The sequence below is a fragment of the Channa argus genome, chromosome 1, assembly GCF_033026475.1.
Source record: "Channa argus isolate prfri chromosome 1, Channa argus male v1.0, whole genome shotgun sequence".
NCBI lineage: Eukaryota > Metazoa > Chordata > Actinopteri > Anabantiformes > Channidae > Channa > Channa argus.
This window is the reverse complement of record NC_090197.1, coordinates 27,839,333-27,865,355: the sequence shown is the minus strand read 5'-3', so window position 1 is coordinate 27,865,355 and position 26,023 is coordinate 27,839,333. Positions and strand designations below refer to the sequence as shown.

General features: G+C 40.3%; 2 protein-coding genes across 4 annotated transcripts; one reads left to right on the top strand and one right to left on the bottom strand.

Moving 5' to 3' along the window:
• Positions 1-419: 419 nt before the first annotated feature.
• On the bottom strand, positions 420-5,404 carry prkn (parkin RBR E3 ubiquitin protein ligase). Of its 3 annotated transcripts, XM_067511583.1 has the most exons (11): positions 5,262-5,404; positions 4,898-5,061; positions 4,571-4,820; positions 4,346-4,461; positions 4,095-4,178; positions 3,767-3,882; positions 3,373-3,509; positions 3,212-3,273; positions 2,909-3,139; positions 1,787-1,904; positions 420-1,478 (listed from the first exon to the last, which is right to left on the bottom strand). In XM_067511583.1, exons 1-11 carry the CDS (start codon positions 5,266-5,268, stop codon positions 1,375-1,377), a joined length of 1,389 nt encoding a protein of 462 aa, XP_067367684.1. In that variant the 5' UTR covers positions 5,269-5,404; the 3' UTR covers positions 420-1,374. The 3 variants fall into 3 exon arrangements, with proteins under 3 accessions (XP_067367684.1, XP_067367666.1, XP_067367675.1); XM_067511565.1 differs by having other exon boundaries at positions 2,909-3,273; XM_067511574.1 differs by having other exon boundaries at positions 2,909-3,273; positions 5,196-5,313.
• Positions 5,405-10,275: 4,871 nt separating this feature from the next.
• LOC137130911 (protein quaking-B-like) lies at positions 10,276-25,202 on the top strand. Its single transcript, XM_067511597.1, has 6 exons — positions 10,276-10,765; positions 12,623-12,762; positions 13,283-13,399; positions 16,477-16,620; positions 19,280-19,367; positions 19,480-25,202. The coding sequence occupies exons 1-6, from the start codon at positions 10,624-10,626 to the stop codon at positions 19,872-19,874; spliced, it is 1,026 nt and encodes a 341-aa protein (XP_067367698.1). The 5' UTR covers positions 10,276-10,623; the 3' UTR covers positions 19,875-25,202.
• Positions 25,203-26,023: the final 821 nt, after the last annotated feature.

The following is a 26,023-nucleotide window of genomic DNA, read 5'->3' as shown; positions in this document are numbered from 1 at the left end:
TGTACTTCTACCCCCTCTGTAAACAGTGTACCACATGTTGCTGACCCTGGTCCTACCTCACATTATTGGATCCATCTGAGTTAATGTTGTGGCTGATGGGTGTGTGTAGTTCTTTTATTTAATATTTATAGAGTAGTATTGTATTTAGTAATGACTATTTATTTTGATTTAAATTTTGTTTGTGAGGTTGATGATTTAATCATGTAGACACAAAGCGTTCCTTTAGAAAAAATAAAGTTATATGTTATCTTTCTTGCTTATTTCCTGCTGTGTATGGTTGTTATGTTATTTTTTAAAAACGTGTTATGTGTTGCACCGCCACTCTGTATGTACCCAGGTGGTATTTGACTGAGTATTTGAAGTAACTACAGAATAATTTATAACTGTAATCTAAAGTATTTTTACAGTTACTGCAAAGACTGAGATTAAACTTTAATTTTGCAGAGAAAGATCTGGAGAAACTTCGTTACAAATGTGATTAAAGCTTCTCTTAAACTTTCTATTGATTGACACACACACACACACACATTTAGATAAAGCTATTACTAAATTTTAACTTTAAGTATTTAAGCTGCACATAAGGAAACAGAGTATTTGTTTAAATATTTTAATCTGATTCAAAAGCTGAACTCTACATTTCCACTATGCCATGAACTAAAACTTCTGACCAAATAACAAATAAATTATTTTGTTATTACTTCTATTAAACTCGTTTCGGGTTCAGGTTTAAACACTTTTGATTTATTAGATTTTCTGTTGACAGCTCAGAGTAAAACATCCGATTTCTTTTTTTTCGTTTGTTTTTTTTCCTTTCGACTTATCCAGTGAGTTCAGGGTCGCCGAATTAACCTTGTATCTAAAGGAGGAAAATGTCATCAGCTCTTAATAAATCTTTATTTCGTTACTTAGAATATGACACTGAAAAGTTCTCCCAAAATTATATTTAAATTTTATTTTACATTTTTATCTTTGATATTCTGCTAAAACAAGTGAGGCTAATGCACTGCTGGATGTCAACTCATACAGTCACAATGACTTCATACAGTCACAATGCTGAATTATTGTTGCTGTGAGAAATCAGGTGTGTTCTAGGTGTCTGGCCTCAGCCAATCACACCTAGCGGTGACACAAACCTGACTCTTCCACTCTTCCATCCTGTCTGGATGGTTTGGGGCTCCATCCAGACAACAACTACATCTCTCATCATCCCTAGCACCTGGGTCTATGTCCACATCGCAGAGCTTGGATCAGAAGGTTTGGTGCATGTGGTTCAGAAACTGATTTTATTTCTGCAGTTAAATCAAAACAAAAATGGAGGATCTGATGTAAACCAGCTCAGGGGTTCAGAACTACAACTCTGCTAATTGTTCACGGTTAGCCAAACCAGTGGTTACCCATACACTCCCTGTTCCAGGAGATCCTGCAGACCCAGCACCACTCGGCTCTGCACAGAGGACACTGCATATGCATGCAGCCACCTGCAGGGACACAGACACAGAATGTCTCCTGTTAAAAAAGTTTAAATAACATTTGTAGAACCTTATGATTTAAATCTGGTTCAACTACATGAAGCTCAATGTGATTAAACAAAGTTTATAAGCATATGTTTAAGCATATGGGTTAATATTATTATACACAGCAGTATGTCACTTTGTGAGGAAACACCAGTTTGATTCTGCAATAAATCAGACAGGTATTACTGTAATTCTGTCCTCCCTTTCTGACATAAGAACATGAACTAATCGAGTATTTTATGATCAGCTGGGTCTAAATCACGTGCTGTTACCATTTTTCTCCACAGGAACCGAACACTGAGGACATGGTTTGGTGGACTCCTGGATGAGGAGCATCGAGGCTCGATCCCACCTACCTCTGAGAGACGCCTCCTCGCCCACAACAAAACCCTAAGAAAAAGAAGGCAGTGGGGCAGTTCGAGAGAGTGAAAGTTTTGTACATACACCAACGAAACCTGGTTCCTGCAAATCTGTGAATACATGCAGCAGTAACCCGATTTAACCTGGTAGACACACAGTATATCCATCTTCCTTCTCTGCCTTTCATCAACCAACTCTCTAGCCTTCCCTGGCACAGTCCCAACGTTCAAAGTCCCTTCTGTCAGTCCTAGACTCTTGGCTTTCTTCTTCTCTCTCCACCTACAAACATGCCTTCCTCCTCTCCTTCTTCGGCCTACAGTAGCCCAACATTTTTTTGCATTTACTGCGTCTGTATGCATTTCTTTTTACTGTATTTTCTGGGTACCAGCGGTGGCTTTGTGCTTGCATATCATTTCATATCATTTGCAGTCTGGATGTGGCAGAGTTGTGAACATTTCCTGCTCTGACTGGGAGCTGCACGGGAGGGCGATCCTGCATGAGGACTGGCCCACCTGTAAGGGCTTTGGGACGTGGGAGAAGCCTACGGCAGCACATGCTGCTTGTTGGGAAAAATGAGAATAATAAGTGCATTCATGTAATAGTCTCTACATGTCTCCAATAACAACAGAAAAAGTCACTAGATTTGTTGCTCTTTTGAAAAATTGCCTGCAGATGGGTCTGAATACTCGCTAAATGTAGCAATAAAGTGTCTAAGTTGGCCACACTGATCACCACTGGCTCATCAAGCTTGACAGCAGCACACTGTTTGATTGACAACTAATCTCAAATAATCCTTTTGTGTAAGAAGGGGGCGAGACACTCAATTTTCTGTAAGATTCATTAACCCTGTGGCGAGCTATCGGTATTTCCAACACGAGCGACGTGTTGGAAAGCCCCTGCTCTAAGTAAATAAAGAAATATCATTTTTTTAAACTTTCTGTTCTTTACATTTCAATGTTCAATGTTTCTACACAGTAAATTGAAATGTCTGTGTATTAACTGTTGTCGAGCTCTGTGATAGTTGATCAACTCACCAGTGAAGCTGCACCTGTGGGCAGGGCCTGCAGGCTCTGACACGCGCCCTCGTGGTAACCCTGCCGGCAGTCTCTGCAGAAGACAAAGCCACAGCCCACCTGTCGTTCACACTCCACCCTCCTGCTGTCATCAGTTGGGACAAGACCCGCCCCACAGCCAGGTGACGGACACAGCAGTCCTCCAATTGACCGCAGGCACTCCTCCGCCCCATACTGCAGGTACTGCCCGTACTGAGAAAGAACAGGTGAGTCCGGTGCATTCTGGGTAAAACTGTAATTGATTAAAAAAATAGGAAACCTGACCTGATCATCTCCTAATATCCTGAAGTGATGAAGCTCCTGAATCAGAGATTGGTCACAGCCGACTGCAGGTGAAGACATCACAGTGAGGACTCAACTGTTTCTATGGTTTCTAATAAAGTCACTCTGTCTGTCCTGCAGATGTCACAGATGCAGAAACTCACCAGCGCAGGGCAGCGTGTATCCAACATCTGGGTGATGAACAAACTGCCGCTCGCTCAGACGAATCTGACAGTAAAGACGGAAACAGTCCAGACAGATAACATGTCGGTCCAGACACTGAAAGACCAAAACCAGGTCCCTGAGACAGAGAGAGAACATCACAGGATCAGACTCACATTTATTTTAATATTCATCTCTACTCTGAAGAACGAAACTTTTCCTTCAGTCTTAATATAAAAATGTCTCAACAAAATTAATTCACCTCATTATTTTGTTCAGCCTAAAACTCAAACTTTCAAACCTGCCTGTATCAGTCTTTCTCTGGTTTGTTAAAACTCATTTTCAATGTTGTATTAATAAAGTAAAACTGAATGAGAAAATTGTCTGTGCAGTTACGCGACATCAGTGCAGGCAACACAGGGCACGTCTCTGCTGTTGGTCAAGATGAGGTCCAGAGCCACAGAAAGGTCATCATCTGATGTTGGGTGGGAAGCACACTTGAAGAAGAACTCCTGCAAAAAGACACACACAGTAGACGGACTGCATCTCCCAGAATGCCACAGCCTGGTCACTGTTATGGTGAATTGATTAATCATTAGATCAATAAACCTATTAAAACATCAGGAAAAAGTAAAAACAGTCAACCCGAGGATCAAACAGCTTCTGAGTGATTTAAAAACTGTCCCATTGCAGCATATCTAGACAAAATGTCCCACCCTCTTACCGCTTCATTGCCGGGACAACCATCAGATTGACAAACACCGTGTATGCGACCAGGGAGATGTACATCGTCCCAACAAGATGGACCCTGAGAGACAGAGGAAATTCTGATCTTCATCAGAGCTCTAGTCATCATCATCATCATGATCAGGTGTTCTAACACATGTGTGTTAGAATGTGTCAGCAGCACTTCAGGTTAAAGTACTTTCAGTACTGCTCAGTATTTTGCCACAGCAGTATCAGTACTGCTCCTACCCTGCTGAGCGTCAGCGTCGTCTGTTTGCAGCTTCTGCAGCGAACTCGCAGTTTCCCTGGTTGGACTGAGCTGCAGCTCTTGCAGTATACAAAGAAAGTACTGTGGGTACGCACCCCTGTATACACAGGTACACAGTCAGAGTACTGCTACTGATATACTGCAGAACCACAAAATATTTCACTAATTAACACTCTCATACTGCAATGACACAGATATTCACTGACCTTTCACAGCTGGAGCCTGAATGTTCTCTCTCTGCTCCTCTCCTCCCCCATCTTCGCCCTCCAAGATCACGGCCAGGCCAGTGGAGGTGGACGGTAGACGTGAGGAGCTCAAGTCCAGCCTGGTCAGGCTGTCCTGGTTCTCTTCCCTTTCCCGAGACAGACGCTCCTGCAGGAGAAGCAGCCTGGAGGAGGAGGAACCGATTGGAGGGAGGACGACATGGACAGTACTCTGCTCTTGTAGGTCACAACCCTGAAAGGGGGAGATAACATAATGGAAGGAGTCCAGTAGCCCCCAACGCCAGTCCTCACCATGACCTCTGAGCTCACCTGTAGAGTGGAGGAGCTTTGCAGTTCCCTCCCCGCAAACAGTACTTTGAGGTTCTCTGGTCGGACCCCCTGCTGACTTCCCACCACCTCCTTCAGTTCGGCCACACTTGCGTCATCCTGCAGCTCCACGGCCACACCTGGGCCTAGGTTGTACCTCACAAACACTGAGGTCACACAGGTCATGGTTCAGATCAATGTGATACCAGGTTACATCACGTTGACAATACCTGTGTACTTTTACTGCAGTAAACCTTTAATCGGTCAGTTACTGATAAAACACTTTCACAGTTGAACTCACTGAACATTTAGTAGAACACAGTCAAGTAAAACCCAGAAGATCCCAGCAAAATCGGACAGAACTCACCGATCATCCGATGCTTCGTCCTTAAGCCTCTATGTATGTTTACAGTCGACGTAGCACGATGAACGCTGGGTACTGTAGTCCTACCGCTCAATCGCGTACCTTACGACCTGGTTTTGCAGAACTACAGCGTGGGCACGTAGGAGTGACGTCTGCGACAATGGGATTCCGGACATCCGGAAAAAAGTTTAGCTGCTGGACATAATTTACCGACTTTTTGTAAAATAAGAAACAAAATAGAAGCTATCCAGGGTCAGAATGGGAATTAGTGAACTTTTTATAAAAATGATTCAAACTATTTATCATTTCTGTGAAGCAGCAACAAAAAGAAACGGACTGATTCTAATTAAACTGCAGTGTTCCTGCAGTGGTTGTTACTCGTTATACTTAGTTGACACTCTCGTGTGTAACCCGTGCAGTTTGACGGTGGAGACTGTGAGGGGCGCTACAGGATGATTCTGGATCAGCTGGAAGTAGAAACGACTTTATTTTTACTGCAGCTGTAATGTCAGGTCCAGGTTTTACTGTACTACATTAATTCAAAAGGATTAATATTAAAGGAGTTGGATGTAGATTTTGGCTTTAACGTGTTGTATAAAACATTATTTCACAGTCAAATCTAGTTTCACTTTGCATCATTATTTTGTGCTGCAGCTCTTCAGTCGTGGACTATAACTAATTAAATGTTGATTGTGTGACTTTTAACGACCGGGGCTTGGACATGCTGGGATTAATCTGCTCTAATAAAGATATGGTGGACCAGAGACCCCCCCCCCCCCCCCCCCCCCCCCCAGTGATGACATCACCCTCTCGGCTTCTCATACATTCACAGCCTCTATTTGAATATGAATCAGCTGTCGCCGGGCGGAAAACACCCAGTATAAAAGAGTCCCTGGCCTTGACGTTCTACCCCCCCACCTCCCACTCATCTGATCCTCCCCCCCTGGACTTCCTGAAACAAGGCGTCCCCCCGATGAAGACAATCTGCTTTTCTTTGCTGCTGAAAGACTCAGAGGACTCACTGAGGAGGCCAAGGACAGGGACAAAGAAACCAGGGGGGTGGGGAGGAGGGATCAGACCTCTGGACTCTGTCCAAACATCCCACACTAGATCCAGGACTCATCAGAGACTGGACCCAACTGTGGGAGAAAGTCTAAGGAGATGAGAGGAGGTCGGTGTACCCTCAGTTTGTATTCTGGTACAATACCAGTACTACAGTACTAGGCACTGTTGTCCTTCAGTCAGCATCATACAATAGTAAAAATACAAGTTTTCTTAACTTTATATAGTTTTATATAGTTATTTTATTTCATTTTTATTGTATTTTATTCTGTCTGTGTGTACATACTATATATTTGTTGTTTGTCACACCTTTGCATTCTAACTTTATATTCTAGCTAATGTGTTTGCACCAAGACAAATTCCTAGTACTGTTAAGTGTTCTTAACTGTGCCTGGCATTAAACAGTTTTCTGATTCTGATTCTGTCACCTGTGTTTGGAATAGAAGTATAAAGCATCTAGAAATACTACCATTAAGTACCTCAGATATGTACACAACTTGATAAAAAACTAAATTATTAATTGTCCAGTGTCATTAGGTGTAAGCAACAGCCTGTCAGACAACTCAGAAAGTGCAGGAATTGCTTGTCAAACAGTCTCAGATCAGAGAAAATTGATCCTGATCCTGCTCCTGATGCTTGTGATGTTTTATTCAGGTCAGAATCTAAATCCTGAACCCTCTGTTTGTCTGATCTGATCCTTCATTCCAAACACAGGGCTTAATCCTAACTGCAGGTTGTCCCAGCCTGGACTTGCACTGGAGGATTCTCTTGTTCATAATCCGGACTGTTTGTTCATATGGTTTCATGTTGTTGTTTTAGGTTTTTGTGTCAACAGGTAAAAGTTGCCTGAACATATTTCACATGTAAACTTTTTTTTTTCTTCATGTTTGTTACAAAATGCTGAACATCTGTTTGTCTGATGTTACCAATGAGTCTAATGATTAACACAAATCTTCTCACACCGTTTCACTGTTTGTGTCTCTTAGCTGTGAAGACTCTTTGTTCTTCAGAAGAAACGTCTCCTTTTGTCCTTTTGTCCTATTGTGTGATGGAGGACAAAGGTCCAGCTCACAGTCAGCTGATGTGAACACACTCCGCATTCATCGGCTGCTTCCTGTTGTTCAGAGATGGCACCAGACCTGAGGACACAGGACACAGTAAGGACACAGACTGAGGACACATTGGGATATGTTAGAAACCTTCAGCAGATTAAAACAATGTGTAAAAGCGATTCCAGTGACTGATTCTGACCTTTGACCTCTGAGGCTGATCTGTATTTAAAATGTTTGTGTGACTGTGTAAATCTCTTCGCTCAAAACTTCCACAGTGGAACGAAGAAGTAGTGGCATGTATTCTACTTTCTGCATACAATCCCAAAAGCAATGCTCCCTGTTTTAGAGATGCGAAAGTTAAGTGCAGCTTAAACAGTTGTTAGTGATGACTTAATACAACTGCAGGTAGGATGTGAATACCTCAGTGTATGTCCCTCAGGGACAGATTTAGGACACGACCTTAGACTTATAAGCTACATGCTGCAAAGCATCACCGCTTTATTGTACCCAGCAAGACTGGTCTATAAACAAATGCAAGTAAATCTGGGAGGTTGTTTTTTGGATTAAAAGTGGGAAAAGGGATAGAAAATGTGTTTTAATAACTGGTTAAAGAACTGTTAGCTGTATTAACCTTAAGCAAAGACTTCACGTAGTTTCGATTAGACCTGCAGGAATTTTGGACGAAACTCCTCTACAGAACTGCCTTAGCTTAGCCATATTCTTAAAATGTCTGGTATAAACGGCTCTATTGAGGTCATTCCAAAGTGTCTTTATTGGGTTAGGGTCTGACTGGGCCACTTCAGAAGGTGAAGTTTGTGTCTCTGAAGCCATTCTGTCATGGATTTACATGATTAATTTACTTCAGTGTTTAGGGTCCTGCTACATAACCAGCTTCTTCTGACAATTTCTTCTCAATATTAAACTTGGGTAATAATCTTCCCCTCCTAAATGGCAAGGGGCAGCAAAGCCCCAAACCATGAGGCTCCTTGACTGCCATAGTAGTTGATTGATAGAACATTTCTAATAGATGCACATTTCCCATGTGCTGTAAACAAAACACTGTTTCCCACAGCCTAATTTTCTAATTACTTCCTAACCTCACCTTCATTCTCATTTCGTTTGTAGGACTCCAAGTGATGTGACACCAGAAGCCTCATGTCACCATCGCTTTTTCACTTTCTATGTTTAATGGGTTAGTTCAAAAAAGACAGAACGGTCATGACCATTTGAGTTTTATCAGATATGAAATATTCTGTTTGTTGGTATTAGTGACTTTTGTGAATATCCCATCACATTTCATGACAAGGAAACTGCAACATTAGTGACAATTATTTTTCTTTTCACCGTGTGTCTATGTGAAGAAATGTTAATGTGACCTTTGCTCAGCCTAAAGGTTGTCTGAAGGTCACGTGATTCAGTGAACAATGATGTTATTTGTCCAATCAGAGAGTTGTGTGGGCCCAGATTTCGGCCATTCCAAAAATTCTTCACTAAACACACCCACACAGAACTACTGAAGTACTACTGCAGGTCTTTATAGTAGCTGTAAGTTCTTTGTCGTACTGCTGCAGTAGTTGTATGACTGAAATCAAAATATTGTATGTCACATGCCAGCCAATGTTTACTAGTCGTCATAATAACAGGACACACCGTCTAACAGGTGAGTCTTACAGATTAACCTTGGACTGACCCCACAGGTGCAGACTTGTATCCTGATGTATCCAGATGCACTTCTGCATCTTTGTGGTCAGATTTTTAAACAGGCTGATTCTCAGCCCTGGGTCCTGGCTGTAGGTTTGGTCATCCACCAATCAGAGGGTAGAGCAAATTCCTGACAGACTAAACCCTGGGTGGAACATTCCTGAGTCTGAGAGATGAGTTTTCGGCCAAAGCAACAGAAAAAGAAGAAGTAGTGTTGTTTTATTCTTCCTCTCCTCCCCCTCCTCTCCTTCCTCTCCTTTCAGGCCTTTTCTTCTCCCCTCTGGCTCCCAGGAGATGGGGTGGTGGGGTGGGGGGTTCGTTTACATATGAAAAAGAATTAAACCATTAAACCAATTAAAGAATTTAAAGCAACAGATTCAAAGTGAGAAACGTTTTATTCACAGCAGCGCCTGAGAACCAGATCCCTAACCCACCCCACCCCCACAGCCCTCCCTCCCTCTGGAGAGCCACAATTTACACATTTATATATTAAAACCAAAACCACAGAGAAACAAGTCCTACGTCACCTTAATGAGTAGATAAAGTAGAATTAATGAACCAAATTAGTAAAGTACTCGCTGCAGTCTTGTGTTTCCTGTTGTAATAAAATTATTTTAGTTATATTTAATGCGTAAACATCATATCAACTTTTTGATTCACTGTTTTTCCTCTTTATCTTTAATAAAACGTCTAAATAAAGTTGTAAAATAGGAACAGGATGTTAGGACATACCGCTTTCAAAATAAAAGTTGCATTTTCTGTGGTAATAGTTTTATTACAGAAACGTTTGTCATGAATATATTTATAACATTCATCCCTTATCACCTGCCTTCAAACACTTTGTGTGTGAATAAGTTTATTCTACAACAGAGTAATTTGTGTTTTGATCTAAATTTCTCTGCCTGTGGAATAAAACATTGAAGTTGTTCATCTTTAATTACTTCATGTTGGTAAATATATATATTTTTACGTGATTTTTAGCTGTAAATGCTTTAGCCGTTTGGTCAATTTTACAACATTGTGACTTCAATGTAATTCCGTAATTTCATTTTTTCACCTTTAAAAGTTTAGTGTTTAGTGTGGTCATGAGATCGTTTTTCTGGCACAGCCTTTTATTCGGAAAGGTCGGGCTTTTATTTCGAAGGCACGGTCCGGAAGGTCTGTGTTCCCTGCTTCTGAACTTGACCCCCCAATGGTTTCAGTCAGTCCGTGTGTGAGACTCCGTAGGACCGGACGCAGCGGAGGTACGGAGCCGCAGCTGGCCGACAGACAGACGCTGAGCCCCGCAGAGCTCCGTGGAGAGGGAGAGGGAGGGGGGGGGAGGAAACCCGAAGTCACACCGGATTCTGATCTGGATCCTGCTCTGGATCAAGTCACAAACCCTGGGAGAATTGTTCTGTTTTGTTTTTTGGAAAAAGCAGAAGAAGAGCAAACGGACAGCCGCTCCGAGACCGGGTCTGGATGTTTCTGGATGGTCACACACAGCAGAGGTCCACAGTGATCCGGCAGGTTGCGGAGCAGGTTCAGTGTTGTTTCGTGTGCTGCGGACCATGGTGGTGGAGATGGAGGGAAAGGACAAGCCCAGGCCCAGTCCGGATTATCTGATGCAGCTGATGAACGACAAGAAGCTGATGAGCAGTCTGCCGAACTTCTGCGGGATCTTCCAGCACTTGGAGCGGCTGCTAGACGAAGGTGAGACCCGGAACCAGAGTGTGTGAGCACACGTTAAAATTACGGAGTAATAATACTGCGTTCATAAAGTTTTTTGTAAATGTATCCAGTTTCTCTTTGGAAAAAGAAAATATCAGAAGTAAAGGTACTAATTCAGCAGGTGACTTTCTACTATTAGTAGTAATAAAGTTAAAAGTACTTCATTACAATTCAGCAGTGTTTGAAGAAGTATTAGTAGTATACAACTAGTATAAAAGTACTGCATTCTTAGATTTATTTACATTTCTTGAATATGTAAAACTAGTAAAAGTAAAAGTGATTTTTCTGAGTAAAATGATCTCTTCATACCATAATTTTTTTTTTCTGATATGTTTTACTGTTTCATCTCAGCTGTCTTTACTAAAGAAAAGTACTCAGAAATAAAGTGCATTTCAAGCCAATGTGCATACAGCATGAAAGGTAAAAGTACTTGAGCAGAAAATGTTAATATCCCATATTGTTGTGTCAGTAGTATTCTACTGATAGAGGAGCTGACTGTGAGTAATAGATTACTTCCATATGGTGATAATTTTCTCAGTAAAGAATCAGAAAATCCTTAGATGAAGAAGAAAAAGCCAGATCAGGATGATCACATGCTTTACTAGTAAATTTTGAATTTTATCTTCAGTAATAAAGTAACTAAAGCCCCAGAGTAGGGGAGTCTTTCAGAGTTAAGTACTTTTCTAACCCTAACCCTCCATATAGACTACAAAATACATCAATAAAGTAAGAATAACATATTTGTTGTTAGGTCCATTCCATGAGTAAATGTATTTAGTTAACTGGCTAATATTGTACATTTACTGCAGAATAACACAGATCAGCTGAAAGACAGGAAGTGAAATCACTGATTATTGATTATTGGTTGACTGATAGTCTGGTGTTTAGCTGTTGATATTTTCTTTGTTTTTACAAAACTATATAGAATATAGTTTGCAGAATATAGTTTCTTTCAGTGTTTTAAAATAGTAAATTAGTACTTCAGTAAAAATACAGTATCTAAAAAACAATGACTGGTCACTTTATTAGCTACACCCACCCTCACTGAATACATGTGGAGCAGGTGATGGATGAGTGTTTCCTTTGATCATCAGTGACCTGCAGGTTCTTCGTCATTGATTCAGCTTCGTGTCCAGCTGTGACTGAAACTGAAGTTTCCCAGCAGCACAATACATTTACTATCTGTTTAAATCATTTCTGTGTGTGTCTGCGTGTGTGTTTGCACTGGTCGTTGAGTTGTGTTCTTTTCTCACGCAGTGTAGCAAAAACACTGAGTGACGGTTGTTAGGATGATGATGGTGATAGGAGGATTCAAAATAATTACACAGGTTTGAAAACATCAGTAACAAAAGTTTGTTTGTGTGTCTGACACCAGACCAACACTCAGACACTGAGAGGAAATAGCGAAGGTGAAGTTTTCTGAAGACAGAATCTAGGCAGGTTTAGGAGACCAGCACGGGGCCATACATAGAGTCCAGACGGACACGGGGTCAATGGTGAAAAGACGATCAAATAACACAAAACTGAGATGTGAAGACTCTTTAAAGCAGTTTTTTTTTTTTTTACCAGAGCTGAGATAAGAAGTGAACGCAGCACTACTAGGTCCTTACACCTCAATAAAACGAATACTGAGCAAACCTCAGGACGTCTGATAAATGTGAATGAGCTTTTGTCCTGATTCAACCTCAGCTCTGTCCTTATTAAACTCCAGAAGGGCAGGAAGTGATGTAGATGTTCAGTGAGCTCAAGGACACCAGGTTATTTGGAGCTGGACCAGTTCTCAGACTTGTTAGGTGAGACAAGACTGGGCTGGGCTTTCTGACTGTGTGTGTGTTTCAGAGATCAGCCGTGTGAGGAAGGACATGTACAACGACACTCTGAACGGATCAGAGAAGAAGAACAACGAGCTGCCGGAGGCCGTCGGCCCTACCGTGCAGCTGCAAGAAAAACTCTATGTCCCCGTGAAGGACTTCCCCGATGTGAGTCTGTAGTGGAGCTTTCTATGGAGGGGAGGCGGGGCAGTGATGTCTTGAGACCTGCAGTGATGGGGATTGAGCTGGTAGTTTAACAGAGACCAGAGACCTGGACTTGATGACAGTGTGAGGTAGAGGAGCTGGGGGACTTGCAGGTAGAAACATGGTGGACACTGATTGGTCAATACGGGTCTGGTGGGGGGTAGTCAGACGCAGAGCAGAAGAAAAAAGCAGGCAAAAATAGTTTTAGATTTTTTAGGGGTTTTAATTGTTTTTGCTCTTTACGAACACATCAATGTCAAGGGCACTATGGGGTGGGGAGAACAGGGTTAGGTTTTTAATTCTGATGCAGATCATCTGGTTCTTAGAATAGATTTAGTCCTGGGTGTTTTCAAATGAGTGCCGATCATGTGACTGCGGTTGTCAGGAATCCTCCCTGCATGCATTGGGGGAACAGATTCCTGTTAATACAGTGTATTTGCTAATTGATGCTGTCATCGTCATCATAACCCCCATTGTTTCTCAGTTTAACTTTGTGGGGAGAATCCTGGGTCCTCGAGGTCTGACAGCGAAGCAGCTGGAGGCTGAAACGGGCTGTAAGATCATGGTGAGAGGGAAGGGCTCCATGAGGGACCGGAAGAAGGTAACAGACACACACACACACACACAAACACACACACACACAGAATGGTCACTTTATTAGGAACAGTGAGCTGTTTACACTTTAATTCGCATGTTTGTGTTGAAGGGTACAAACAGAGTAACTTACTACAACTTCTGATTATTTTCTCTGTAGCCTCTCACATAACGAAAGGGTTTTGTTGGACTAATCAGATCCACAGCAGATGAGACTTTCACCTTTGTGTGCTTTATTCACATTTTCAATGCGATACTGTTTTACCGGAGTTTGTTGCTGACACATTTTGTGCCTGTGTGAGCTCTGTGCTGGGGAACAGAGCTTGTTTTTACCACACAGAAAAAATGGATCTTTGTGAAGACGTATTGATTAGGTTTATTGGGATATGAAGGAACGCCTGTTCATCTTTTCCAACCAGAAATTTTAAATATTACTTCAGACAGGGAGGCCTGATGGGTCAGAGGTCAGACTGCAGCTGGTGTTTGTCAAGAGACTGAACACAATTTTATTAAACGTGGGCGAGAGAGCAAAGATGGCTCTGATTTACTGAAGAAACTCTGAAATGTCTCATCAGACATTAATATAAATCGTCTCCTGGTGACAAAATCTGCTGCCCTGTCTTAAAACTGTAAGTGAGGAAGAAGACAACGAGTTGAAAACTATTTCAAATATTTCAGGTCAAACTGCTGCGACAACCCTGCCGTGAACAAGGTTAGCCTCCTGCTATGCCAGCACAGATACATGAACCTGGAGGGAAAACAGGAGGAAACAGAAACCAGATGTTTGGTTTGTTGTTTCTGGCCGACATCCCGCTGAAGCTCACAAAGACTTATTTATTATCACAACTCATCATCCAATCAGCTGTAGGTCTTCAGGTTGCTGGGCAGATTAGAGTTCAATCCTGTGAAGGCTGCTCAGTGGCAGAGGCCTAAATTTTCTGGCTTCTAGTCTTTAAAAATGACCTCAAAAATCCTAAAGCTTCCCCATTGTTTGGCCCATACAGCATGCTCCCCAGCAACCTGCCACTTCCACACACATGAATAAAATAAAATAGTTTCACAGCTTTTCTAGATTTTTCAAAGCATAATGGAGTGAATCAAATTCGGGTATTTTACTATTTTATAGCCGCTTGTTTTCTAATGATTCTATACGAGAAAAATCCTTTTTGGCCTGACATAATCTAATGTGGAAGTGCGATACCACCGTGGGCCACTATGCCAACACTGCACCGTGCTGATCCTGAGGGCTGAAAATAACCTAACTGGGATGGTTAGCTAACAGGTCATCTGCTAAATAATAGTTAATATAAGATAAGATAAGATAATTCTTTATTGTCATTGGACATTTCTGTACAGCAAAATTCTCTTTGAAGCAATCCTTTCACAGCAGCATATGTAATTCCTTTACAGGTAATAGATTACATAAAGAAAGTAGTAGGAAAAGCGAATAAAATAATGGAACAGAAAGTTAGCTAGCGCAGGACTCAAAGTTACTATTGGTTTATGTGCCAGGCAGTGACCCATGGAGTAACTGTGTGTTACTTCAGTCACAGTAACAAAAGGATCTGTAATGTCACTAGGGCAACCACATTTAGCGGGTTTGCAATGGTCTCAAATGTGGGTGTTTTAACTATGACAATAGCCGCTCTTGTTGAATTTTACTTAAATGTCTTTAAATTATAGTCTGAAAAGCCATATGAAATAATGTAAATGTAACAATACACTACAACTCTATTAAGCTCTATCTGCACACAGTGTTTGTGCATTGTTCCAGCATCAAAGCCTGTAGCCTTAGGCTTTCTTGCTAGTGACAGACAACACATGACGATGTAAACCAGACATCCCTGTGGAGAACATGGTGTAAATGTGAACAGGAGGAGATACGTGGTGACAGATCAACGGTGGAAAAAACCCAGAGATGTCCACATGTACATTGCACTTACATTTAGTCATTTGGCAGATGCTTTTAACCAAAGCAACTCACAGGTGAGGTACAAAGCAGGAAAAAAATCTAAGTCAAAGAGAAAAGATTAAAGCAGAGGCCTATGAGAAGAACTATTTTTATTTCAAGACACACAAGTGCATAATAGGACAGAGAGGAAAAGATTGGGATGAGACCACCAGATGCCATTTGTTGGCAGAGCGTTGTTGGCGGGACGGACTGTAGACCCGAATGAAGGAGTTAAGGTAGGAAGATGCTGTGGAGTTGACCACTGTGTCCAGAGATCTAAGCAGTTGTGTGATGTCTGTCTATTTTGGCTGATTAAAAATCTGTTGTGTTGAATGTCTGGCTGAGAAAACTAGAACTTCTGTCTCAGAGATTGAGTTGAAGATGTATCTGTCTCATTAAAGCAGAGATGTCAGAGAGACAGGCAGAAATGCATAATTGGACAGCGGAGTCATTCGATGGAAACAACCAGGCATGTAGCCTCTGAGGCTGTGAGAGTTAGAAACTTGCCCCTGCCAAGATACTTTGAAGGTTCATCCAGGCCAGAGGTGATCCAAAGATGCCCAGGTCAGAGAGTGTGGACAGGAGGATCTGATGGATCACAGTGTCGAAGACTGCAGATACCAGAGAGAAAGAAAATCTGAGAGTTGATTGAAGATTGCTTGTTCAAGTGTCTTAGCCAGAAATGGAAGAAGAGAGAGAGGTATCACAATAAGAACATTATTCACTTATTGTACAATATTTGCTGTGTGACAGGTGCTAATAAACAAGCTAGTTGAATATTTATCTTTACTTACATTCAGGAGGGTAGTAGGTGTTGAAATTTCCTCCTTTATCGTTGTAACTGGATCATTTGTCTTTGTGTGTAGGTTTAATATTGAAGAAACACTAACTTAGCATCAACTACTGTAAAATGCTGCTGTCTGCAGTTGCGGTACATTCAGGGACACTACAAAGTATGAATCATGTATGTTTTTAATGAGTAAGCAGCTCTGTGCTCGTACTGCACCGATATACTGCAGTGAACAGGTTGAGTGGGTCTGTTTGGTGGTTAGGTTTTTTTATTCCCCAAAATATCCCAAACTATCCACCTGAACTGACTTTCTCCACTTCTCTGTCTCCACCTGTGTTTGCAGGAGGAACAGAACCGAGGGAAGCCGAACTGGGAGCACCTGAACGAGGAGCTTCATGTCCTTATAACAGTAGAGGATGCTCAGAACCGAGCAGAGATCAAACTCAAACGAGCTGTGGAGGAGGTCAACAAGCTGCTGGTGCCTGCTGTGAGTACACCAGAGCTCTACCCTCTGAGGTGTATTACAGGTGTTGTAGTTGTGAACTTGTAAACCTGCATGTGGAAATACCCGATGTCACTATGTTATTGAGAAAGGATAGGAATCGTGTGATCGCAGATGTTAAATGTTGACACAGTATGGACTTATCGGCTTCTACTGTGTGAAAAACATCATGGCAGCTAAGTACAGTGGCCACAGTCAAGAGGAGGAGGAGGAGAAGAAGCACTGTGGACAAAAATAGTCCAACCTCTCCTGGATACTGTGGTGGAGGCATGGATGCTGAAATTGCCTTTACAGGGACACTAAGTGTTAATGGTGACAAAAATATGAGAATATTTATGTTAATACCAAAGGAATCACAAACACAGGAAACAAAAACAAGGAAAAATGTCTCACACAGAAAAGATACTGACTTCATTTAACCTAATGTTAGACTTTTGAAGCTTCCTATGATTCTCAGCTCAACATTAAAAGTCACTGAGAGCTATTCTTTAGTTAATATGTTGATAATTTATTAATCACATGTGGAAATTCTAGAAAGGATATTGTGTGGTGGTGTTTAAGCCAGTCTGAATGAAGCTGGTCAGTGTGTTTCTTTGTGTGTGTGTTTCTGTGTGTGTGACAGACAGGAAATACTGTGATTCTGCTGATCCTCACTTCCATCACTCTCACTTCCCCCATTTCATTTGACCAGTAAGGAGTAAGAAAAACTCCAGGCACCAGGCAAAAGAAAGAGGAAGAGAATCTGATCATGTGGGGTGTGTGTGTGTGTGTGTTCAAAGCTGACAGGACATTTGTGAAGTTGTTGTTCTATTGATGTGCCATTAATAGCAGTGCAGAAATTGTTTGCAGTTGGTTGAGCGAAAATTTCAAATTAATTAATTAACGAATTATGTAATTAGTTAACAAGATCATTAGTGAGTTTAGGACAGGTGTCCACTCTGCACAGGTGAGCAAATCAGTTTGGGATAGAATTAAAACTGGACTTAATCTGATCATTTGATTTTAAAGTAAATTGTGCATGGTCAAGTAAATATTTTTTACAATTTAGTCACTCATTTAGTAGTTGTTACTCTTTTAGAAGATATGACACTTTTCTGTATATACACAGGTAGACATGCACTTTGAGATATTTATACATTGTCATTTATTAGTGGTACATTTTTAAGGTAGGCAGTTAAATGTTTTCTACAGTTACAGATAATTCCAAAGTGTAGTTATTGATTCATGTGTTAAATGATACAGGATTTCATCAACTTATTTTTCATATTACGATTAAAACACAGTAATAAATAATATTACTATTCATTATTCAAAACATCAATAAATAGACGAATTTATTTCATAAATTAAAATTTCAAAGTTAAAATTTTTTTAAAGAGGAATTATTAAATCGATTTACAAATGAAACAAATACAGCAAGAAATCCTGTTAAAAAGAATTTCTCAATACAACATGAAACACAATAAGTACAGCTTTTTAAGTAAATGAATTCTAAGCTAAATCCTGGAATTTATAAATCAATTTGAAAATTAAAATTTAAAAGAGAAAAATTTTAATTTATAAACTGGATTCTAGACGCAGGTTTTTAAAAAGCAAATATTTAAAAAGCCAGTTTCCACTTGTTAATGTATTTGCTCTCTGTTTAAATAATCAGTTTTTTATTTTCTTTTTTCCATTTCTTACATTATTTAGCTTTGACACCTTTTGCCTTGAGCTGGTAAATGATAAAGAAAAGCAAACGGAAGACTGTGCTCTCTGATTGTCCGTTTCCAGCCGAGGTCAAACATTACTGTTATAAAAAAGGTGGTAGAAGCCGTGGCTGGTGGAGATCATGCTGCTGCTCTTCTCAAACCTGTGGGATGATTCATCGCACAGATTCATCACACACTTTGGCGATTAAACTGTGGAAAAGGAACCAAAAATTTTCACCAATAATTTAGGAGTGACTTAGGTTTTTATTTAACATTATTCGCATCGTCTTCTAAAACATCAAATCATTACGTTTCTTTACATGTGGATTACAAACGGTACATCAGTATGGTCATAATAACCATCATTGTTTATAATAATGATTAAGGAAGTATGGATTAAACAATTAATTTCTAATTATTTATAGTTATATATTTAGCTTTAATTGTACCATTAAAAATCAGTAGATGGAATCTTGTAATATTTATCAGCAACTCTTGTGGTCCTCCATAGGTTATACTCCATTATTTCACATATTCATTGAGATGGATGGACCTTTTCAGGTATATACATTTGTTTAAGTATCCATGGATTGGCTATTTATTTTAGAGCACTGATCAGAGATGATGTGAGGACTTAGGTATTAGGCGACATCCTGCAGGACCTGTATAAATAACTGATCCGCACATGGTCACTGTCAGATTCTGTTTGATAATTTACCTAAAGTATAACAGGTCACATTACTAATCCTGAGTCAACAGCGCTTCAGCAGCAGTTTACGGTTGTCAGAATAATGATGTTTTATATTAAATGTTTTCCTAAAGAACATTTATTGACTGTTTCTTTATCAGTGTAAAGGGCTTCAGATTTAACTAGACACTGCAGTGACGAAGGCCACAGAACATCGATCAGACTGAAGACTTTATAGAAATCTTAAATGCTGTTGTTTCTGCAGGCGGAGGGCGAGGATAGTCTGAAGAAGATGCAGCTGATGGAGTTGGCGATCCTCAACGGGACGTACAGAGATGCTAACATCAAACCCTGTAAGAGCCAATCACAGACAGAATTTGACCGATCAGAGTCTGACTAGATCAGAGCGAGTTTGACCCTCCCCTCCCCTCTCACTCCCCCACCTTTCCCCCCTCCCTTTCTCAGCCTCCCTTGCCTTCTCTCTTGCAGCCACCACTCAGACTCCTCGTGTCCTCTCTGGCCCCGCCCCAGTCCTGGCCCCACCTACTGCCCTCCGTACACCTGCCCCTACAGGTCCCGCCCTCATGCCTCTGATTCGTCAGATCCAGGCGGTGCTGCCTAATGGAACGCCAGCCTTGATGCAGGGGGCAGGGCCTGAAGCGGGTCTGATTTATGCCGCACCGTACGAATACCCCTACGCCCTGGCTCCAGCCTCCATTCTGGAATACCCCTTGGACTCTGGGGGGGTGTTAGGTAAGCCGGCGCCTGCCTGCTCCTGCGATTGCTCCCCCACCCCTCACCACCACCCCCATGGTCAGTGGAGCCCAGCCCCCACGCTGCTTCTTAGACACGCCTCCTAAAAGTGAAAAACTTTCTCTTCCCCACTGCACCACAGCACCCACCCACAAAAACACACAGCTGCCTTCTTTGAGTCTCATGATGCCTTGAAACACCACACTGACCTTAAATCTGCAGCATAGCCTCCTAACGTTTACTGTCAGGTGTGAACAAGGCGTTCAGGTACGACTGTGTTCTTTACTACTGTGTTTGTACTACTGTCGACAAGTCACACAGACTAAACTTCGGATTTTTATTTAACAAAAACCTAATAGGAAATGCTGCTTCAGCTTTCAATACTGTGGTCAACTCCTCTAAGTCTGTTGGATGAAGATAAAGTTGCTTTTAACTATGTGTAAGCCTTTGAAAAATGGCTCTCGCCATATTCTGTGTTGATTTGGAATGTTGGTTGTGCACAGTCGGATAATAACGATTTGCGCATGTGAGTTGCAATCTTCCAAATTTCTGGTGGGGTAGTATGCAACGATCAAATCACAAAGCTATGCTTCAAATCACAACAATAACTGTGGCAGGTTTGGGGAAAAACTGCAAATCAGTTTTAGAGCTGTTCTCAAAATTATTCAATCCTTTGAAAAAAATTTTTTTTTAGGAAAATGTACAAACTTTCAGCTGTTGTCAATGAACAAATAAAACTAGTAGAATTTATTTGCCTTTTTAAGTGGCTCCTCCAAAGTCGACTAAAAATGCAGCTTTCATGACAAGCATCTTCAGTATTTAGTTAAGCCCCCTTTTTGCTGTTATGACCTCCTGCAAACATGGTGCATAGCCAGACATCAGCTTCTTGCAGCGTTCCTGCAGAATCTTAGACCATTTCTTTGGTAGAATCCTCCAGGAATTCTTCAGTAACTAAGCCTTGGTGGACTGTGAGGTCTGCTTGGAATCACTGTCCTGTTGGAAGGGCTAATGGTGCCCAAGCTTCCGGTTCCTTACAGACGGCGTGACATTTTCTCCTCAGAAGTCCTGATACCTAAATTAATTCATCTTGTCTTCCACATGCTGCAGGTTTCCACTGCCAGAAGAAGCAAAGCCGCCCTAGAACATCACTGAGCCACCACCTGGCTTCACTGTAGGCATGTTATTCTTTTCAACGTTTGCTTTACTGTTGTTCCTCCAGTGATAACGGTGATCCATTAGCCCCAAAAAGTTCCAGTTTTGTTTCATCACTCCACAGGACAGAATCCCAAACCTTGCTGCAGGTCTTTAACAGTCATTCAAGGGTTGTTCTCAATCTACCTCCTCAGAAATCTAGTTGCAGCCCTTGATAGCTTCCTTTTTCTGTCACATTTATGTAGCGTAGCCTATGTTCCTTTAACTTTGGCCCTGGAACTATGCTTCCAAAGCAGCATTCACTATCTTTTTGTATCTCTTTCCCTATTTCAGAAAGGGAGTGATCTCTTAAGCTGTGACAATTCTTTGGGCTTAGCCATATTTCTAACATGCAATCAAACACTTAACAGCCCCCTAGCCAGTTCAGATATTTTATGTTCTATCTCAAACACACCTGGTGCATCTATTGAAGCCCTTGTTTGTTGCACTGGGTGTGCTTAAAACAATACCTGATTGTCAAAGGTGTGCTCTTACGAGGGATTCTATTCAGAGAGAGGAATAATTTTGAGATTGCAGCAATAAAAGTAGCAGTTTGTGTTAACTTTGGAGGAACCAAATGTAACATGAGTTGCTCTGAGATATTTAACTTGTTCTTGTTTGATTTGTTCGTTGCAAACGGCTGAAAGTTTGTAAATTTTCCTAAAACACCTAATTTTTAATGGGTGTTGAATAATTGAGTCTAACTGTACATAGCTGCAGTTTATGTTGCTACTATTTTCTTCCAGTCTTGCCATGGGTTTTGTTTATGATGCAGAAAAGCAAAAGTTCATGAGGAAGAAGAGTTGCATTGTTGGTCAGGGATGATCAGGCCGGATCAGGCCTAAACTTGTAAATCCTCCAGGGATACACAAACTATGACACAGAAGATGCTGCCATTGTCTAGGCGTACACTTGGTGAAACAGCAAATACATCTTGACCCGTGTAGTGAGGCTGACATGTCTCCAACAGGCCTCCATGGTCTGATGCTAATGAAGGTTTTTGGATTGATGCCAACTGTGTTAAACAACCGACAAGCTCTGTGGCTGCACATGTTTATTCACCTTTCAGCTCAAACCTGACACCTGAAAATGTTTTTAGAAATTTGTTTTTTTCTAATTACTATTGAAACCATTTAAGTCACAAATGAACGACTTGTTTACTGCATAGAACAAATCCAATAGTATCCAGAACGTCATGTTGATGGGTTCACATCATGCAGCTCTTTGGAAAAAATCTAATATATTTTACACAAATACAGACCTAATCTTTTACAGGCAGTGAGAACCAATCAGATCAACCCCCCTTTTATCCTCACAATGTCGTCACAGACTTGTCTGGTGTTTATATTAGCTGAGACCCTCTCATCTGAAACCCTTCCTCACTTTGTGCCTTAATTTGTGTTTCTAATAGTGATAATTTGTTGATGTGCCTGAACCTGTGCGTACCTGTTTGGACAGACAGGTGACTCCTGTCCTCTATTATGGTTTGTGGTGATTTGTTGGAGGTGAGGTGGGTATGAAGAGTGTGTCCTTATAGAAGCACGATCTTCATAGGTTAGTCCACATAGCTCTGGACTCCACCCCTGTCTTTCCCAAAATCAACTGGTTCATCACGGCAGCCTGATGGAAGGGTTAAGGTGCTCCCACACCACTGAAGAATGGCTATAAATAAGAGGTGTGAAAACACAGTGTACAGAATAGCTGGATTCTGGGAAATGCAGTCTTGATGTGTGATGGTGGAAATGTCCGAAAGTTTGGTCGTCACAGCTGTTTGATAGAAACTGAAAAGAATTACTTACTGCTCAGCTATTTTGAAGACTTCATGGATCCACTGTGATGTTGATGACAAATAACAGGTCATACTCTTTGTCATTTCAGCTGTAATGGGAATGTAAAATTTAATTTACATTCTAAGTATTAAAAACATAATTACTTTAATTAATTCAGTTTGTCCCGTCTCCTCCACGTTTCACTTTTATCTCTTTGTGTCCTGGACATGTTAGCCTAGCTTAGCACAAAGACTGATGGAGTGCTAGCCTCTGATTAGATTTTCTGGTGTAAATTAAATGAGCTTTGAGTCAGAAAAATAACTCCATAAAGTGAGTTTATTAAATTTACGTAAACTTTAGTTTTACTAGTGTTAGCATAATATTAGCAGTCCAACTACAACCTGAAAGTTTAGGTTGCGCTTTTAATTTTAAATCTAATTTACCCTCAGAGTTTCTCTATTCACTTTCTTTGTGCGAAGCTTGGCTAGTGCTCAAATGTTAAGTTAAACACTGGAGGAGACCAAACATTTGGACAAACATCTGACACAAAAGTTCTCAGCCATTAATATGACATTAACTAACTTATGTTTGTGCACAAACCAAGTCTAGAAAAACCTGTTTTAGTGTCACAAAGTATTTTTTCTGCATTGAAATAATCTCGCCTCGTAGAAGCGGAGCATAGAAAGGACTTCTCAGCACCGACAGACGTGTAAAAAACATATAAATTATTTTTAGTTTCTCTGTGAAACAGAACAAATGAACCAACCATGCAGGTTTAATGAGGAAGTTTGTCTTAAAGAAAAGCTAAAACTGTTCCAAAAAAGTCATAATATTAAGAAAAAATTCTCAATAGATTGTTGGAAAGGTTGTAATATATCTAGAGAAAAGTTGTACATTTAAAAACAAATCTTTCAAAGAAAAAATAAAAAAGAAGTGCAATATATCCAGGAAAAAAGTTTCAGTATGTTAGCATAAAGTGTTTATTATTTAGGGAGAGAAAGAAATATGGTTGTTTCAAAAGACCTCAAGGCCATCATATTAATAAAAGTGGAAATATTTCTAGGTGATGGCTTAACAAACTATCAAACGAATGTATTATTCCTGGGAAGAGGTTCTAATATTTTGATCAAAAAAGACCAAGTTGTTTTTCAAAAAACAACTTGGTATAATTGTAAAAGTTGCCAAATCAACAGAGAAACATCTGTTATAAAAACTACATGGTAAGATATTTCAGTATAAATTTATAATACTTGCTCAAAACATTTACAAAAAAATTAGGCACATTTTTATGTATTTGAAGAAGGTTTACGGGCCTTTTCCTATTATAGGTGCCAAAAAACACACAAAAAAATCACTATCTTTCCAAAAAGTAATTTCCAAAAAACACTATTTAGATATAAAAAGGAGGTTATTATTTCTAAAAAAAAAGCCCAAAAAGAATTGTGTAGTAAAGGCTGTTTAAATAAAACTAAATGGACAAATTAGGTCAGCAGACATCAGAAACTGTCCAAGTGTGAGGTGACTGATCATCAGCAGTAAGGTTTGTGTCTGGATCCAGATTGATCATGAGAAGAATAAGAAACTTTTTTATGGACTTTTGTTACTAAAACTACCAAACTATAATTTTTAATTTTCCCTATCGATCTATATTGATCCCTATTGATCAGAACAACGTAACGATAGTTAACACTGACAGAATTAATTAAACAAATCTGATGAACTTGCACAGATTCCTGATGGGAACTCGCTGTGGAGACATCTGACTCGGCCAAACTCAAAACTCTCCAACACTACATCACAGGATTTGTTTACGTCATCTGTGATGATTCAGATGCGCTCAGTATGCTGCGATATGCAGTCAGGTGCCATCAGTAAACCTGAGAGTTTACTGGTGTCTGCTTGTGATGGAGAAGTGGACAGGTGGATGTCTCCTCCTTCATCACAGCAGATATATGAAAACCTCCAACAAACCTCAAATGTTTAAACAGAATAAATGTTTTGACCTGAGCAGCTTCAGAGTGAATTTTACAGAAAAGTGAATTTTTCTATTTTCACTTGAGACATTTTTTGTGATTCGTTTTATTTTTTGTTTCTATGGTTTTTGTTTTTACAAAGAGAAAAGTCAGTATTTGTGCCTTGTTAAAGTCTATATAAATATATGGATAAAGTATAAAGCAGGAATGTTTATGAAATGTGACCTGTTTTTGCAGAGAAAACCAGTAGAGGACTGTTTATAGGAAGAAGTAGCAGCTTCTAGAAATATTTTTGAGAGTCTGTTGTAGGGCTTTATGTAAAAAATAGGAGTTTATATGCAAGTTTCTGTGAATGATGAAGTCTGTAAGCAGTTAGCATCAAACCTTGTGTTTAGGTAAAAACATAGTGTTGCTTGGTGTTGTCACACTGAACGTGTCCATGTTGGTTGTAAATAGAAATGATTCTTATTGAAAAGGGAATAAAATCTATTGTTGATTTAAACTGTTTGGCTCATTGTGCTCTTCATCAAACTTGGTACTTTGAATTTGGCATTCTCAGATCTTCAGAGTCTTCAGATTTATCACCATCATGAGCTCCAACAATTTTGCAAAGAATATTTCATTTTGGGGAGTGAGCTTCTGTTTCAGCCTGTGCGATAACTGGTTTGAAAATGTGACTTCAGAGTGGGCAAATTGTTTAAGCAAATAAGAAAAACTATAAAAACCAGGCGTCAGTGCTCCATTAATGACCTCTACTTTCACTCAGCTGCTTGTGCAGCATTTTGTTATACACAAGCATTGTTGGAGGACACAGATTAGAAAACTGGTTAACAAGTAAATAAAGTAGGAAAATCATGCCTAGAGTATGAGAAAATTTCATATCTTTTGTTTTAAAATATTAAAATTAAATCATTATTAATCATGTGACATTTCATGTGGCACATTACAGCTTTTAACATTTCGCTGAAGTTGATAATATTAAAATATGCTTTAAAAACACAGAGCAGCTTACACCACCTGACAGTAAAATCAACTGTACACTATATCCAGTAAACATAAGCATTGTCAAGTTCAGCTAAATGATTCTTCTGGACACATTCTAATCTAGAGAAAGTGATTGACCAGGGAGTCTGTAAACCTGCAAGCCTACTGTTGATAGATTAAAGAAAGACTCTGCATTGTTCTGGAATAAATACAGGGTCCAGACTATGCCCAGGAAAACTGGGACAGGTGGGAAACAATGAGGACATCTGGTGTATGAATGGAGAACCGCAGAAGAAATGTATAAACAGGAAAATGAGACTATGTCTGCTAGAGAGATGG

What these genes read in the sequence shown, in the direction of transcription:
- LOC137130911 (XM_067511597.1), top strand. Translation starts at nt 10,624, where the DNA reads ATGGTGGTGGAGATGGAGGGAAAGGACAAGCCCAGGCCCAGTCCGGAT. An exon ending in CCATGAGGGACCGGAAGAAG is followed by an intron (nt 13,400 to 16,476) that starts GTAACAGACACA and finishes CTGTGTTTGCAG; the next exon opens with GAGGAACAGAACCGAGGGAA. An exon ending in ACAAGCTGCTGGTGCCTGCT is followed by an intron (nt 16,621 to 19,279) that starts GTGAGTACACCA and finishes TTGTTTCTGCAG; the next exon opens with GCGGAGGGCGAGGATAGTCT.
- prkn (XM_067511565.1), bottom strand. An exon ending in TCAGGCTCCAGCTGTGAAAG is followed by an intron (nt 4,462 to 4,570) that starts GTCAGTGAATAT and finishes CTGTGTATACAG; the next exon opens with GGGTGCGTACCCACAGTACT. An exon ending in CGACGCTGACGCTCAGCAGG is followed by an intron (nt 4,179 to 4,345) that starts GTAGGAGCAGTA and finishes TCTGTCTCTCAG; the next exon opens with GGTCCATCTTGTTGGGACGA.